The sequence below is a fragment of the Nelusetta ayraudi genome, unplaced genomic scaffold (assembly GCF_046127955.1).
Source record: "Nelusetta ayraudi isolate G7.1 ecotype Tasmania unplaced genomic scaffold, CSIRO-AGI_Nayr_v1 ptg000005l, whole genome shotgun sequence".
NCBI lineage: Eukaryota > Metazoa > Chordata > Actinopteri > Tetraodontiformes > Monacanthidae > Nelusetta > Nelusetta ayraudi.
This window is the reverse complement of record NW_027466055.1, coordinates 6,622,140-6,640,202: the sequence shown is the minus strand read 5'-3', so window position 1 is coordinate 6,640,202 and position 18,063 is coordinate 6,622,140. Positions and strand designations below refer to the sequence as shown.

The 18,063-nt window shown below is 37.9% G+C and overlaps 2 protein-coding genes across 2 annotated transcripts; one reads left to right on the top strand and one right to left on the bottom strand.

The window, feature by feature from the left end:
- The first annotated feature begins 499 nt into the window (after positions 1-499).
- On the top strand, positions 500-13,550 carry LOC142905186 (anoctamin-9-like). Its single transcript, XM_076051715.1, has 24 exons — positions 500-717; positions 2,563-2,622; positions 3,429-3,551; positions 3,643-3,782; positions 4,014-4,063; positions 4,427-4,485; positions 4,712-4,791; positions 5,300-5,434; positions 6,316-6,409; positions 7,076-7,136; positions 7,241-7,323; positions 7,581-7,685; positions 8,343-8,507; positions 9,084-9,120; positions 9,296-9,407; positions 9,931-9,985; positions 10,273-10,370; positions 10,550-10,746; positions 11,139-11,291; positions 11,573-11,714; positions 11,933-12,055; positions 12,145-12,238; positions 12,335-12,447; positions 12,996-13,550. Exons 1-24 carry the CDS (start codon positions 664-666, stop codon positions 13,027-13,029), a joined length of 2,367 nt encoding a protein of 788 aa, XP_075907830.1. The 5' UTR covers positions 500-663; the 3' UTR covers positions 13,030-13,550.
- A 436-nt stretch (positions 13,551-13,986) lies between these two features.
- Positions 13,987-18,063, bottom strand: pop4 (POP4 homolog, ribonuclease P/MRP subunit). Its single transcript, XM_076051728.1, has 7 exons — positions 17,906-18,063; positions 17,580-17,635; positions 16,461-16,687; positions 16,257-16,334; positions 15,453-15,514; positions 15,044-15,145; positions 13,987-14,535 (listed from the first exon to the last, which is right to left on the bottom strand). Exons 1-7 carry the CDS (start codon positions 17,910-17,912, stop codon positions 14,399-14,401), a joined length of 669 nt encoding a protein of 222 aa, XP_075907843.1. The 5' UTR covers positions 17,913-18,063; the 3' UTR covers positions 13,987-14,398.

The following is an 18,063-nucleotide window of genomic DNA, read 5'->3' as shown; positions in this document are numbered from 1 at the left end:
GGGACAAACCTTCAAAACGGGACATCAGATTCCAGTACATTGAAACTTGCTGATGAACTTCATGATCACAGCATAGTAAAACGTAATTATTTGACAGCAAAAAAAAAGGCCCTCACTTTTTCTTTAAAAACAATATATATATATATATATATATATATATATATATATATATATATATATATATATATATATATATATATATATATATATATATATACATATATGGAATACTAAACCAGGAGTCAAAGTGCTGAATGAATGATTTTAAAAACTCATTCATAGAAACATAATAAATTGTTTACTTAAGTTTTTTTTTTTTTTTTTTTTTTGCCTAAATATTCATCATTTCTCTTATTAAAACAATTCTCCTTGTTTTTGAGTATGTCCGACTCACATTTCTATGCACCTTTTGCTTTTCTAACCAATTGAATTGGGAGAGTGTATGAGCGCAGTTCTGAGGACGTTCACCTCTGACGTCATCGTCCTCAGGTGAGACGGCGGGCCAAGCCTTACCTTCACACACGCGATGACAGCACGTCGAGGTGCACAGCTATGCGGAAGTGAAGCGAGGGACCAAGATAATGACATTTCCCCCCCTCAAATCTGTCACGTTTAATCATATGATTTACAGGCAAAAGAAAAGCAGGAAAGTGACTTTCCTTCATGGATGTAACCGCTTCTGACGAGAAGAATCAACGTGACGTCAAGATGGCAGAGGTAAACACTTACAACTGACCGCGTGTTGACTCGTCTTTTTTCGTAACCGGGACTTTTCACCTTTGCCAATATTCTAGTTTCATTTAGTCGGGATTTGTGGTGAAGATACAACGCCACATCCGGTTTGTTTGAATTATGAAAGTTTTTTGTTGTTGTTGTTGTTTGTTAAATGTAAGCTGTAGTGTTATTGTCCTTCAGCACGGTGCAGGGCAACCGGACCTGCGAGTCTGTACTCTAAACCGGGTGTCTGCTGGCTCTTTTCTTGCGTTGCTTCCTTCAAAACAGAAAAATAAAATAAAAAAAATAAGCCACATCACAGCCACCTTATTGCGGGAGCGACAGCTGTGGTTATCACCACTTAAATAAGGTGCTCAAATTCACAGTCTTCTTGACGCTTGAAGGGTTTGTTTGACAACATTGTTATTCACCTTTAAGTTAGAAACTCCAAATTGTTATAACTAATGAACTTAAGATTCAAATTAATTAACCACAAACTTAATGTATTAATTTGAAGTGATGGTATTAACAACCAATAAAGGGTTTAGCACTTCAAAAGGGAAAAAAAAAAAAAAAAATAGAGCAGGAAAACAGGACGTTGAAGAAGAAGTAGGGATAATCAATAGCACTGCAAGCCTGAACGGGCGGGACCTGCCCTTCAGGACCTGCCCTTCAGGACCTCCGCCAACTACCTGCCACTTTAAATGACAAGTCATAATGTTATGACAATTAAAACCATATCAGCATGATAAAAAAATGTAATGTTCTAAACACACACACACACACACACACACACACACACACACACACACACACACACACACAGTTGTAATGATAACAGCAAATGCATGTTGGCTTGACATCAATGGTTCATGTGAATACTGTTTATGTCTCCGGACACTTGGGGGCGTTTGGTGTCTGTGTGTAGATTAACTGAGAGATCTGATATGTTGGAGTCACCCTGCCTGCACATGTGATATCGTGAAGTTCTTCATGAACCTACCTTCTCTTCAAGTAACGGCGTTGTCATTGAGAACCCACAACAACAAACATTACAACAGTCATAATATTCTGTTAAAAGCCACATGCTTTAGAATCACACAGATGCACATTGTGGTGGTGGTGCACCATTGTCCTTCTCTTAAACCTCAGATCACAAGAGTTGGAAATCACACCCCAGCTTTCACAGGTTGTAAAAGTGAAAGCGGGACCATTAATAACATAGTTCAACAATGCTTTTCATCAGTAATGTATCCCTTGTCATATACTTCAATGAAGCTGAAAAATAGATGTGTTTTGCACAATTGTGCAATTTTAAAATGTAAATTTTGTGTTGAGGTCAGGGGTATTGGTGTATGATTTGTAGCTCTCAAAGAGACCAATCCAAAAAACAAAATAAAGAGTTGTTTTTTTTTATTATTAGTTTCTCAATGACTTTCCAATGGGCCACAGTGGCCATTTTAGTGTTTCTAGGTGGCACTGAAGAGTAAATCCTTGCACCAACACTGACCTGAGATGCCTGCCATGAATCTGGTAGATGATGGGCGGGACCTTATCCTCTACTGACACTCATTAACTAATAGTTGAGTTTGTGAGTGAACGTAGTAGTTAATAACTATATAATAATAATAATAAAAAAAAGATTGTGTGTCTGTCTTTGTTTTTGTAATATTGTTTATAAAGCAGCCTTTTGAACTTTGATCAAATCTTATATTGGATATACTAGATTAAATTAAAGTTTTGACTTGAACACAGTAGAAAAATACTTTATTTTTGTCTGGGTTGCTTCTGCTTTGTGTGCAAAGGTGTTTATTAATGTTACCTTTTATGTGTTTGTGTGCTATGAAGGAAGACATCGAGATGTGGAACAACCATGGAAATTCTTATGAGCCCTTACTACCTTCACTGGTAAGAAACTACCTTTCCGTCTGTTGTTTTGAACGCCTTTATTGTCATTGTATCAGATAATAATGAAATTGAAGTGAGCAAAGGTTTTCAGTCACCATGTTACATTTCATGGCATTTTACTGTACAGTTTTTGAATGAGTTTAAGGTAAAGTCTCCCTTATGCATTCCTCATGCGTGCATGAAAAAGAGTAGGACAAAAGTCAACACTTTTTCAATCCTTTATTACTGTTTCTTATGGGTTGTATAAAATATATATTCTGCTTTAACATCTATGCAAATATATTATACTGTAGATGTAGATGTACACTATTAAAAATATAACCCATATAAATATGTTTATATACATATACGTTACAAAATATATAATAAATTAAAAAATACATATACGATAAGTCAGTATCAACATAGACATAATACACATGCACTATATTAATATCTTCATGAATATAATTTGTACCTATGCAACCATACACAAACATACTTACATGTATATACATATTATTTAAATATTTATGTACACATAATATCTACAGTATATCTAACACCTATACAACTGTACAGCAAATATTAATTAATTTCAGCATCGTAATTATTTATTTATTTCCCCATCACTCTTACAGTAATAAGACACTTCTTCTGTACATGTGTCTAAACAGTTGTTTGTTTGTTTGTTTGTTTTTACCTCTGTTTAAACACATTTATATTTTCACTTTGTTTAATCCCTATGATTATTTTGTCCCATAAAGTCACCCCACAGCCTGACACACAGAAGCTTTTCATTGTTTTCAATGTTGTACTTGAAACAGCCCACACCAAGGACCTTTGACTATGTCTTAGTGGCTCCAAAGGTGGAGGAAGACGTTGATCAGAAAGCTCAGAGACAGATTGCTTTCATCCAACAGCTGGAAAAGAAAAATATTTCTATCACTGTAAGTCCGAGCACTGTGACCAAACACACCATTCAAACAGTGGTGACGACTTCTTGTATCTAAAATGTTCCTCTCCTTCTGTTTTGGTCAGAGGCTTGAACATGATGACAAACTGTTTTTTGGTATTCGTGCTCCTGCTGAGATGTTTGAAAACTACAAGTACCTGCTGAAAGTCTCTGACTCCTGTAACAGCTGTGGGAATGAGAAAGGCATTGTCACTCAGGCCACCAGGTAACACAAACATGCATACAAGCACACAGATTAATTCTGTCATTCATTTAATTCATTCATTTGATTTCAAAGACTACTTGGATATCTCATTCACATATGGTGCATATTTTGACAACCTGAAGATGATGAAGATGATGAAGATGACCACTTTATGGTGTCTAATTGCAAACAGTTACTGCGGGAGCCCTTATACCTGTTTCAACTCTCAGTAATCATTTTACAATTTAACAGGATACGTATTGTCAACTTCATTCTTCTTGAGACTTTCATAAACACTGGCGGTAAGTGTACAGTTTTGATTTTTTTTTTTTTTTTTTAAATAGTTTTATACACTGTCAAATGCACAGCAAACAAACGGTTTGAATTGTTTGTGTAAAATTCTCTTATTTTGAATTTCAAGGCAGTTCTAAGCCCATAATGTAAAGTATTTCTTGCCAGAAATTGGCCAGGTGGGCGGACTACGGGTTAGTAAAAGGGACAAAAAGGCTTACATTTGAAATGCAATTAAAAAAAAATAAATTCTATTATTCTTATGCATTAGTCTATTTAACTAATTGCGATTAATGCGTTAACACTGACAGCCCTAATTGTAACATGGCAAATGACAGCCTTTGATGCAAGCGTGTTCCCTGTCATTCTACCAGAGAACCTGAAGGAATTGATGCAAAAGGATGTGTTTGAAACAATGTTCTGCCTGCATGAGGTAGGACAACTGTTGGATGTCTCTTAACTGTATAGGATGTGCAATGCATGTGTAACACAAAGAATGCATAGTTATATGCATATATATGTATATATATATATATATATATATATATATATATATATATATATATATATATAAATATATAATACAATACAATATCATATTCCTACTACTTGAAGGTCAATGTGTCTGTTTCTGTTGGTCTCTCTGTCTGTCTTTTTAGAAGAAGAAGCAGAAAGAGCTGAAGAAGAATTGGGCTCGATGGTCGGGTCTGTTTACAGGCCAGCCAGTCAATGACATCAAGTCAGTATGTGATTGTCTTCTTGGGTGTAACTTACTGAACTGTCTTTTTGTGCTTATATGTTTAGGTCTGTGTTTGGATTGTGTTCATGATTGTATACAAAATTATACAATTATACTATTACTTCTGTTCTACTAATGTAGCGCGCTAATTCTTTTTGTTCTAAAAGATAGAAATACACTTGGAAGGTTGGAAATAATTGGAAAACTTATAGTGTAGTCGATAAAGTTCATTCATTCATTCATTCATTAATTTTCCATAACTGCTTCGTCCTGAGCTCAGGGTCACGGGGGTCTGATTTCTTTAAATAAACAGTTTACTGTTACAGTGAACAGCTGACTTTAGATAAATTAACACATATAACTGTATGATTTCTTCTTGCTTTCTGCCAACAACATCTTTAAGAGAGCAGCTTGAGTATAGAATTAAGAAATAAGACACAATACAAAGACAGTTTTTTTTTTGTCTTTTTAATCACAAAATGTTTGTCTGTGCTTCTTCTTACCGCAGGTCATATTTTGGAGAGAAGGTGGCACTGTACTATCTGTGGCTGGGCTGGTATACTAAGCTGCTGGTTCCAGCCGCTGCTCTTGGTGTCGTGGTCTTTCTTTATGGACTGGCCTTTTTCAACACAAATCCCCTCATGTGAGTTACTCTTTACAAATCTTGTGAGTGGGGAAAAAAAATGTATCCTCAATTAAGGAACCACTGGCTCCTTCACATGCGCAACACAGTGGTGCAGTGGCTAGCACTGTCTTCCCACTGGAGGTCACGAGTTCAATTCCCAGACTTGGTGCCTGTCTGTGTGGAGTTTGCACTTTCTCCACCGTGTCTTTATAGTCACTACTTTTGCACCTCTGGTTAGATTTTGTTGTTTTGCCTTGTCGGCGTGACAATAAAGTTGAATCTAACCGTCTTTCTGCGCAATCCGGCATCCTCCCAGAGTGCAAGAAAGGCTAGCTGGCAACTATAAATATCCTAAAAGTGTGACTGGGGATAGTTGTTTGTCTCTATACGTGACTCTGCAATAAGCCATTGACATGTTCAGAGCCAAATCAGTTTTGAGAATGCTGATGGTTGACTTACGGCAACTGGATCAACCTGCTGCCAAACCACCACAACTTTTTCTCAAGAAAAACTATTCAAAAATGTTTCCTCATAGAATTGCCAAGACCTTGTAGTGAATGAGACACGTGCACATGACTAGTCAGTCAGTTTCAATGACCTTAAAATGTTCTTTTGTTCAGGCATAGAGAAGGCATTTTACCTTGATGTGGTTTCCACTGTCTTCATCAGACGTGTCACTGGTGACCTGTCCTCAGCAATGCCTCAAACAGCTTATCAGGACACATCACAGGAAACACCCAGTGACCTAGTCTGTGAAAAGGCAGCAGTCCCACTGAACCACGTCATTGTGAAAATCCGTCTTTATGTCTGAACAAAAAAAAAAAACATTTTTGAGAAGTGAAGACAGAACGAATCTCATTGAAGTATTACTTAAAATGTTGTTTTCATTGTTTCTTAAGTAAGGAGGTGTGCCAGTCCAAAGTCATCATGTGTCCTCAATGTGACACAGGGTGTAGAGTGTGGGAGCTGGCAGACACGTGCACCTATGCAAAAGTATGTTGTCTTTTGTTTTTTTCATGCATGATGCATTTCCAATGATTTATTATTATTATTATTATTATTATTATTATTATTATTATTATTATTATTATTACTATTATTATTATTATTATTATGTGTTCCGAAAGACTTATGGTTAGCCCTGTCGATTGACAGCAGGAAGGCTGTGGGTTCGATCCCAGGTCTGAGGCCTCTCTGTGTGTAGTTTGCGTGTTCTCTCTGAGTCTGCATGGCTTCTAGCTGGTTTCTTGGCTTCCTCCCACAGTCCAAATGCACGCATACATGTGAGGAGAATTGGCACGACTTGTCCATGGTGTAACCCTGTCTTCACTCAATGAAAACTGGGATTGGCTCCAGCAAACCCCCACGACCCTTAGGGCAGGGGAAAGTGGCTGTAGAAAATGAATGACTGAACATTCCTACAGAGCTGGTTGCAACACGCCTCAGGGTAGCTGTAATTTGGGCCTCTGCTCCAATATATACACTATAGGTGTTACATTATAAAATTGTGTACCACAGTGGTCAAGCACCAGCCAGATTCAACATGTTGCATCATTTAATACAGACTGTGATAGGTTGCAGTGCTTTTGCTTTTACTTTTACTAGACACCATTGGACCAGATTAGTCCTGATACGATGCATTTGTTCATTTTCAAATAGGTCAGCCATCTATTTGACAATGAGGGCACTGTGGCCTTTGCTATGTTCATGGCAATCTGGGGTATGTATCTCAACTTGTTTTCTTCACATCTGTTTAACATTGCTGCATTTTGATTTACACTCTTTGAACTGTCAACTGTGTGGCTTTGTTTTCTGTTTTTTTAGCCACTCTCTTCCTTGAACTGTGGAAGAGACACAAAGCCAAACGTGTTTGTCAGTGGAAGGTGTATGACTGGTGTGAAGAGGAGGTACAGCATTTTGTTTGACAACGTACACAAAAGCCAACACAAAAACTGTTGAACCTGAGTTAATTTTGTATTCACTAGACTTTTATTTTGTTTTTTTGTCTGCTCCATGCTGTGTATTTCTGTCAGAGCTAGGCTTCCATCTCTCTGATGTTAACCTTATGAAATTATAATAATGCTTACTGTTACTGTCCTTGATTTCCAAAGTCATGTTTTTATCATGTGTGTTTTATTTAAATGTTCATCTCTTTTTCCATCAGGAGGAACTGATTTTGGCAATAGTCAACGATCCAAACTGCAACGCAAAACATTTCAGGCACTCCTATCTGCGCAGTACAATAGTATTCATATTGATAATACTAATGGTAAGAGACATACAAAGACACTACTGAAGTACGATGTGACCAACGGACATTGCGTCTTTCACGGAGCAAACAAATAGAAAATAATGATTGGAATAGAAAATATGTACAGAATCTACCTTGAATCTACCAGATTTTTTCCAAAGGATTTAATTTTGAAAGACATCGATCTACTTTGTGTTTTGTCACTCACCAGTATTAATGTAAGATTGTCCATAGGCTACCAATCAAAAGTTTGGCTATATCTATGCAATGTCTTTTTCTTTATCTTTACAACTTTCTACACAGCAGATAGATACTGAAGACTTCAAAAATATGAGCGAGAAACTCTAAATATGATTTTTATGAAAGGCGGCTATTTTGAAGATTTTCAATATAAGACGTGTTTGAGTTATTTTACACTTTCATTGTTTCCTGCATAATTCCATGTGTGTTCATACGTAGTTTTGATGCCTTCAGTGAGAAATTGCAATGTCAATAGTCAGGAGTATGAAAGAAAAGACATTGAATTAATAGGGTGTGTGTCCAAACTTTTGACTGGTAGTGCACATACATGTAATGAAATGTTTCATAATCTAACTCTCAGCAATAGCTATCAGGTTAGCAGTCCCAGCACATAGCATGAAACCTGTCAAGTTGACCTTTTCCTTTGTGTTGCAGTTAAGTTTGATCATCGGTCTGGCCCACGCCCTGGTGGTATTCCGAGTGGTTGCTGCTCCACTGATGTATCAAGGCGAGTGGACTTTTATCAAGGATCATGCCAGGACTGCGGCAGTGACCCTTGGAGCCGTGCTGCACTACTTCACCATTCAGATTATGACCCGAGTATGTGCGTCTTTATCTTTAACATATCGCTTTTGCTTTTGTTAATTATCTTTATTTTCATTCTGTTTTGGACGTCATACTTTATTCTCCAGTAATGAATGTAACAACCGGGTACATACATAACCAGTCATGTGACGTATGTTTTTTTACACATATGTCTGATTTAATGTTTTTTTTTGTCATTTTCATGACTATTTACATGGTAGATTGTCACTCAAGGCATCAAAACTATGAATGAACACATATGGAATATGTAACTCAAACAAGTTTTGTATTTTAGATGATCTTAGCCACCCTTCATATCCATGTAAAAGTTGTTGCAGCTTGTCACACACTAGATGTCACATGTTTGTCTTGTCTAATGATGAATGTTGAGGTTTTTCAACGTTTTAGGCCTTGACTGTCTTATCAGTTGAGGCGATGGGTAAGAAGAACATTGTACTAAGGTTGTGAGAAGATGGTGGGAGTGGAACAGCGTGTAAAAGAATCTAATATAAAAATAATAACAATGAGATATGGGTGATGGTAGAATTATTCCCATATCTAAATGTCTGTGTGTGTTTTCTTCAACTGTAGGTAAACCGGTGGGTCTCCCTGAAGCTGTGTGAGTTAGGTGAGAATTCAATTTTGCATTCTGGATGACACCTGCATACCATCAACAATAAGTGCAATACAAGTGCATTCAGGTAATGTGTGTGTGTGTGTGTGTGTGTGTGTGTGTGTGTGTGTGTGTGTGTGTGTGTGTGTGTGTGTGTGTGTGTGTGTGTGTGTGTGTGTGTGTCTTTTAGAGAAGACAAACTCTTTTGCTGCCACAGAGAGAAGCTTCACTGTCAAGATGTTCACCTTCCAGTTCTTCACTCTCTTCTCCTCACTCTTCTACGTGGCCTTCTTCCTGGGCAGGTACACCGCTCTCACATCAACTACATACCAAGCTTCCATATTTCAGTGTGAGTGGCGCTGAAACAAATTGTGGCGGGCTATCTGGCTGCTGTCCAGAGATACAGAGTGAAGAGCTCTATCGCCAAAACTAAAAATAAAATGGCACACATAAACCGCCAAAACATGCAATAAAATCATGACGCGACTCAATTTACTTCATAAATGGTCGTCTTATCATCTTGTAAAAGTAAATAGCAAATGACATTGGACAGTGCGCAGTGATAGCCCGTGGTAAAACTGCTAACTACAGCGAGTAGCAGCATTAACGAGTGGAAATTCAGTGGAGGGGTGCAAAAGGTTATGGTTAGTTTAGCACTTAGATCACTAGGTTAGTTAGGTCACTCAACCACATGCATCAAATGGTTCAGATTTTTCCCATCAAATCACAGAAAAAGACAAATAAAATGAAAGGAAGTCTAAACGACTACACAGGTGTTGACCACAGAATGTGGCTGATTAAAATGCAAACTGTTTTTGATTACAGAATAAATGGACATCCAGGAAATTATGTGCGAGTCGCTGGATGGAGACTTGAGGAGGTGAGGACAATCAGTCAGCGTTTAGCAATTCCTAAAGAAATGTCTTCTGAACGGGACATATCCAGAAATGTTGAAGTACAGGAGATCTTTGATATGTCAGAGGAGACAGTTTGGGCAGAACAAGCAAACATACCTAAACCAAAAACACAAACAGCCAAAGAAAAACACTCAATACCAACAGCACAAACTACAGCAGAAAACAAGAACAGCAAACCCCCATGAAGTGACGTTAAATCACTTCTAAACCCCATGGCACCGGGGACAAATAAGTTTGTGTGTCTTTGTAGTGTCACCCCAGTGGTTGTTTGACGGACCTCTTCATCCAAATGGCTGTCATCATGCTTCTCAAACAGACGCTCAACAACATCTTTGAGTTCACAATACCGTAAGTGCGCTTCGTTTTTTTTTTATCGGCAATATGTCTTAAAAGTCTTAAACTTATGTTCTAGCCTGTACAAGAACAATTACTGTATATTCAGCATCGGCATACCGTGTGTAAGATATATGAGACTACTTAGGACTCTACTTTGAGCCAAAGCCACTTAAAGAATATTTGTTTCGCAGGTGGTTACGGAACTGTGTAAGCAGAAACACTGCAAAGAAGCTTCAGAGGAAGTGTGGCCACTGCTATAGGAGAGCCTGTCGCGAAGCACAGCAGGGTGTGGAACAGTGTGACATCTGCAAACTCCAGGACTGGCTGCGGAACTACCATCTGGACCACAGTGACGCTTTCAACATTTTCAACGAGTTCCTAGAGATGGGTGAGCAAACACTGCTGTGCCAACTTTTGCGCATGACAGAGAAACTCGTCACTAATTCATTAAGCCTGTCCACACCAAAGCACTGCAGAAACAGTGGAACAAAGTGAAAAAGAAAAATCAACAAGAAAACACACTTGTACATTTAGAATAGTTGTGATCAGTTCGGATCAGTTCGGATCGGCTATTACTGAGTTTGACACCCCTGGTTTATAATATGATTCTGAATCCTGTCCTCAATGTGAGGGGGATTTTTTTTTTTCCCAGTGTTTGATCCCACATGATTTTGTTCTCAACGAATTGAACTCTTTAATAAATAAAGATTAGCAGGAATAATTCATTCTCAAGATGTGAAAAAGGAATAATCTCTTTGTTACTGTCTGTCCTTTCTTCAGTGGTCCAGTTCAGCTTCACCACCATATTTGTGGCAGCGTTCCCCCTTGCGCCCCTATTGGCTCTCATCAACAATATATTTGAGATCCGTCTGGATGCCATCAAAATGGTCCGTCTACAACGTCGCTTGGTTCCCAGGAAGACAAATGATATTGGTGAGCGCAACAAACAAAAGCACAATGAGAGCACTGGCGTGAAGTGTGATTGATGCATCTGACTTTGTCTGGGTTATGTTTGTAGTATTGTTGTATTGTTGTGGCTACGAATCACCCTTGGCAGTACCTTGAGGGCAGTGATTAAAACTAACTTGACATTGTACACGTTACAAGTTGGATTCAGATGTCAAGGATGTGTTTTTTTTAAGCAGACGTTCACAGGAAACTTTCCAAAGACAAGCAACACAGTTTGCAACTATTTTTCATTCTTTTGTCTGCAGGTGTTTGGACGCAGGTGTTGGAGGCTATCGGTGTCTTGGCAGTAATTGCCAATGGTCTGGTCATCGGTGTCTCGTCAGACTTCATCCCACGCCTCGTCTACCGCTACCACTACGGCCCCTGTGCTAATGGCACAAGCACCCAGTCAGTCCCATCTTACAGAAAATAGAACGTCACATTATAATGTGATACTGAGCTCCGTTTTTTTTTTTTCCAAGGTGGCAGCAATGCACTTCCGTTATTATCAGAATGCTCTTTCATTGCCATACAGTTTAGTATATTGCTCATTTATGTTTATCTCTCATCAAACACTGAAGTACTGTGCCGTGTCTCACGTTATTATTATTTTCTTTCTGCTGCAGCTGCATGCAGGGATACATCAATAACACTCTGTCGAGGGCCATGATAATGCACCCAGCAGTCAGCTTGGACTTTTCTGCAGAGCAAATGGTCACAGACAGAGGTTTCAATGTCACACAGTGCAGGTAAAAATAACAAAAAAACCAACACCAACATTTATTCAGCCTAAACAAAACCAAGCTAAGTATGTGCAATACATCCTTTGTGTTTTCAGCTACAGAGACTACAGGAGTAACGAGGACTACACTCTAACTTCCCAGTTCTGGTTGGTCTTAGCCATGCGCTTCGTCTTTGTCATCCTATTTGAGGTTTGGGCTCCAGAGCTGCGTACAGCGCTTTTTTTTTTATCCAAACTATAAGTACACGAGACAATTCAATAATGGGAGTATTTGCCTGTTCCACAGCACGTCGTGGTCGTGTGTAAGTTTGTGGCAGCCTGGTTTGTTCCAAACAGCTCCATTCAAGTGAAGAATGATCGACTACATGACAAATTGGACCGGTTAAAGGATGAGCTGGGGTAAGTAAATAATATGAGAATGGGTTTAAGGTTTAAATTAAAATTGTATCTCCTTTGCACATCATACTATTCAACTATTCAAACCAAAGGTCCACGTTGTTGATGAGCAACAAGCAATACCTCATGCAAATCAATGCATTGAGATCTGCATTGCAAGATGGGAAATGTAGGATTATCGAAAGAGAATGTGACACACAAACACATTCTATTGTGTGCAAACTGCATGTAATTAATGAAAAACTACATTGGTTCTGGAAAGTTTATCAAGTGCTTTGGATGGTAGAACAGTGATCCCACTATAAGACCACATATCTGAAAAATGTGCAATTCATTAATAGATAGAATAGATAGAATAGAATAGAATTAATAGATGTTTCAACCTTTAACTGAGTTTTTGTTTGTTCTAAAATGACATTATTTCTGTAAAACAAAATTCTAAAGTGTACAACAATGTCAATATATCTGAATATACAGAACTGTAGCTGCAGTATGATGTTTACACTACATGTCATTTTTCTTTTGTTGAATATTTTTAACCTTCATTTCAGGGCTGTAAAGCGCAGAAAATCAACAGAGGTCTGACCTCCCCCAACATATCATATACTTCCTCTGATAAGTCTTCCATAAATATCAGTATCTCATCAAGAAAATATGTCTTCATTCAAAGCTTCTGGTGCTCAACCCTGTAAAGTCTGAACCATCAAAAATAGCACGAAAATTCTGTCTTTTTGGGGGGAATTGATACGTCTAACTGTTCTAATAAAATCATCTTTAAAATACATTTCATATCATATTTGGTGTTTATCCAAATATAAATCATTTAGTCCTGCAGTTTGATGGAAAAGGCCACAACAGACACATCAATGTCACTAATTCTTTGTTTTAACTCGTTTACATGTTGAGCTGAGGTGCAGAAATTAAGGAGTAAGTCTCAAACGGCTTAAAGTATGCACAAATTGATACAAGATTTTTTTTTTTTATAGCTTCTTAACTACCATAAAGTGTATTGTCTCACATTTGAAAGTATTACTGCCTGTTGTTGAATGTAGATGAGAATGTAAATTTATATCATTTCACAAGACACAAATAAAATCTAATCTGTGTCTGAATGTATTGCTCGAGACTGTAAATATATATCTTGTCAAAATACAATGAAATGAAAACAAAATAACATCCCTACACTCAGCATTACTCCGAATTTGAGTTCACCAAATTTTCCTACAATCTAACAGGAAGTGAGCCGTCGTCTTGAATGCGCTGGTTCCATTGGGACACTCTCAAGCTCCAAGTTTCATAGCTAGCACTGCTGCACTCATTGAACGTAGCTACAGTGAATATAAAGACCAAAATTGGAACCGGAAACCTGACATTCGTTTGTATTTCTCAATAGCAACTACAGCAGCCTGTTTCAAGTATTCAGAGCACACAATGATAAATTGGCCAATAATTGCCAAATTGTAAATACAATTGTAGTTGCATAAAATGTCTAAAATTGTCTAATCTCACGAAAAATAAGAAATTAAGAACCCCAAAAGCCAATTGATTTTGAAAGTTTTAACACCCAGCCTTTAATTCACAAGGTAAGAAAAAAATACAATAGATGCTGACTGATAACAGTAGAAATGCATCAATTTCACAAGAAGACTGTAAAAACTAAAAACCTCAAACAATTTAACATTCAGAAAAAGAAATGTGTCTCCTTGTGATTTTTTTAAAAACTTAATTTTAGAAAAGTAACAATCTGTTTGGGAAAAGCAAAAATAACCAAACTAAAGTACGCAATAGTTTACAACTATACAATTCTACTGTATGTATGCAATATACATATTGTATGTATATAATAATCCATCTGCCTGCAGATCTGCTACAGTTGGTGTCATTTCAGAATATTGACAGTCCGTACAGGGAAAAGTGACGTTGCCTTTGAAGCCCAGCTTGCTGGAGAATACGGTCACAGGTCAATGGTTCCTCTCACTTTAAACTTCTTGGCGGAGCGTTCACTGGCACGCTGCTCCAGTCTGCTTCCATAGAGGTAGATGGTGAAGCCGTTGATTTCTACTGCAAACACGCTGTTTCGTTTTGGAATGACTGTGCCAGTGCAACCATGAAAAGAGAGGGGGGGGGGGAGCAAAGAAACATAAGTGTAAGTGTCAAAATCATTAATAGTAGAAGAAAAAGCAGCAGCAATGAGCCAGTGGCGAAGCCTCGCCTCCTAACCCTGCCCTGTGTGGCTTCGCGTAAACGCCGATCATTAGTTTTGTTTATTTGGAAATAATGACTTTGTTGCCTACGGTTACCAGATATTCGGATTTTGTTGGCACAGTCCCGATTGTCAGTTGCAAGTCTTGACAGAAGCCTGTTGAGATGCTAAAATGTCCCAGTTTTCTCCATCTACATAACCAACGTAGTCTGCATACTCTGCGCCAGTGTCTGAATAGAAATTCAGCAAGGCACTTTCATTAGGACATTGGAAAGAAGTATGCATGATGCATGAGACCCAAAACACAAGATTGATTAAAAACAACACATCCACGTAAAGTTAAGCAATGGATCGAGCAAATATTCACTGGAAGTCAAACAGGTTTATCTGTCAAACCTTTCAGCCTGTTTTCTTTGGTGATGATTTTGAAGACGTGTTTAAATTCTTGGACCAGAATCCCTGTGGTGCCAACATAGGATGGGCATTTTGAGCGAAACACTGGCAACGACAAAAGAAAGTTGGTTTCAGTTAGTGTGTGTGTACACAATGGACAGGTTTAAACCCAACAAATGTTAAAAAAGAAAAATAATAATTCTGTGTTAAGACGGCAATTTCAAACTATCACTCAGATTTCAAAGAAGAGATGACATTCTCTACTTTGACTAGTATTTCCCACTAGTGCGTCTCTGAGCCACCTGCAAACTTCAGACTTCAGTTAAAAGCATGATACAGGTCCTAGACTAGGAATAAAAAATAATATATTAACTCCAGGTGGAGGGAACTTTGAAGAAAACAATGTATCCACCTGTGATTACAGCACCATGGAAATCTGCTTTCAGAAGCTTCTGCTGCACAAACTGTGGACTGCTGTAACAACAAAGAAAAAATAACAAAGCCGTTATCATTATTATTGTAATAATGCTAGTCATAATAAAATTCTGAATGCACACCAAAAATGCTATAGTTCAATGTAGCTCACATCAGCTTCATTTTGGTTGCATTGCATAGCACAAAACTAAGTGAGAAAAACTAAAATAAAGCAGTAAGTAATAAAATTCTAAAATACTCAAATAGTGCCGTGTCATCCTCAACATGTCGTTATCACGCAGGTCTGTCAGAGGTTTTGTTTGTTTTTTTTTTACAAATGGAAGTCATTTCTACATTGAAATGCATGACCACGCTTTCTACATGTTGGAGCAAAAAGTAGTTCCTCGTTTGGGATCTCGGCACAGCCGTGAGTTGGTTTCAGAAACGTGTGAGACATGACAGTGCGGTCTTTGGGGGATTCATTTGCGCTCGCAACAAATGAAATTAATTTGCCAGTCCAGACCTTCCTGGGACACATTGTCCATCTAAAATGTTTGCCATTGACATTAATTGAAATTTTTCTTCAGTCTGTACTGCACATTGTGGAACTTTCAAGAGTTATCATCTTAAGCTTTATTTAAAATTCTCTATATTCAAGCTCTATATTGAAAGACTAAACATTAAGGTTTAGCAACTCTTGATGCAATATACTTTAGAAGAGTGGCTATGATCGCCTACCAGTACTGCATTATGAAGATACTTGCAGAAATATTACAGCGCGCTTCAGATCACGCTGGTTTACCTTGATGACGTCATTCCGCAGCACAGGTCAGTGACATACTGTTTCCACAGTTCATGAAGGGGCAGGAAAGTCTCATATCTGAGAGGTAAAACAACAAAAAACGAAAACAAATCAGCTCAAGACGAAACATTGAAACAATTTTCAATTCTTTTTTTTTTTTTTTTTTTTAGCAATGATACATTAATCCCTGAAATCATTACCAACCTCTGGTGTTCAGGCTTGATCTGGTAAATATTATTTTTCCTCTTCTGTTGAGCGTTCAGTCCTTTAGCCTTCTTGTGTTTGCTCGCTGATGCGTCCCTCTTGTGCCTCGGATACTCAAGAATCAGAGCTCTGTGACTCAAATCCTTGAGGTCAAATTTTGATTGATGCTCAAGACTTCTTTTCAGGAATGTCTGTGTGAAAGCCTCTGCTTTGGAGTTGGAATAGCCCTGAAAATGACATTTTGAGAATAGAAGAAGTTTTCTTATCATGACAACATTGTAATAGAAAAAATATACAGGGAGAAAACTGCTCCAATGACTATTTCCCAGAAAACGAGCAGGATGGGATCCGTACCACTAGAGCACCAGATCCAAAAAAATAGAGCAGGAAAATACATTAGGACAGTTGATGCTGAGGCTGGAGGTGTCACCTTGCTGCACGGATGTTTAGGAAATAACGTTGGACTACAGATGGAAATCTGGTCAAACATCAACAACCAGCTTGAAAATGTAACTTGCACATTAACAAACAACCATTTTAGATTCAGATCGTTATGTGTTGTGACGTAAACACATCAGATGGTATGACCACAGTTGTCTGATCCCTGTAGTGTGCAGTTTTTGGTTTTCTTTTTGCATTGATATAAACTGGTTTACTACAACAGGAGTTGCTGGTCGGTTACATCTGACATCTGGCCGTGTCGATTTTTTTCATGCTTACTAATAGCGAATCATTGAATATTGAATGCTGTAATTGTCAACATTTTTTGTTCCTGTGACTATTTAAGAAACTTAGAAATGTATTTAACTTGGAAGTACTACATTGTCTTTTTGTCGCAATGCATCATACAAAAAATATTGCCAGATTTACAGTTGATGTGCTGTTGATAAATGGCTCATCGTGTATCACTTGCTTGTTTGTTTGTTTGTTTTGTAGGACTGTAGAAGATGACTTTTGTACAATAGTTGAAACTAAGGATGTGAATCTTTGGGTAATTCAATTTGATTTGGTTCAATTCCGTGGTCACGATTTGATTCAATATCAATTCTTGAGTCAAACGATGATCAAAAACAATGGACCAACAAGTTGTTGTTGTTGTTGTTGTTGTTTTTTGCTTACCTTAACGCCAAGAATCTTTGTGGCATTGCTGGGAATTTGTTCTTGAAGAACGGCCTCTGTTGAAAAGACAAAACTTTTGCTGTGAATACATTAATTTATTTTCATTTTATAAGATCAGGCAAAAAAAAAAAAAAAAAAAAGAATTCTATTTGAAAGTAGAGTTTATGATGTAAATGTAAAGAATGAGTTATCTTCGTTCAGACGTATTGAACGAAAGAAATTCCACATTTTAGAGAAAGGTCTGCAAACTTAACAGCTTCAGTCGTCATGAAGCCCATTCTAACTGACAATATGAAGCACGGGGGGTGCGGCGGTTTCACACTCACCTTCCATATTTCTGTTACTCGGTCCAGAGTCTCGCTCCTGAAAACAGTAAATAAAACTCGTTCGTGTCGAGCCTACGAAGCATGTGTTGGCTGCTCCATATCAGGACAGACTTCGAGGTTTGAGGCAAACTCCGCCCACTTCCTGGTTACATCACTTC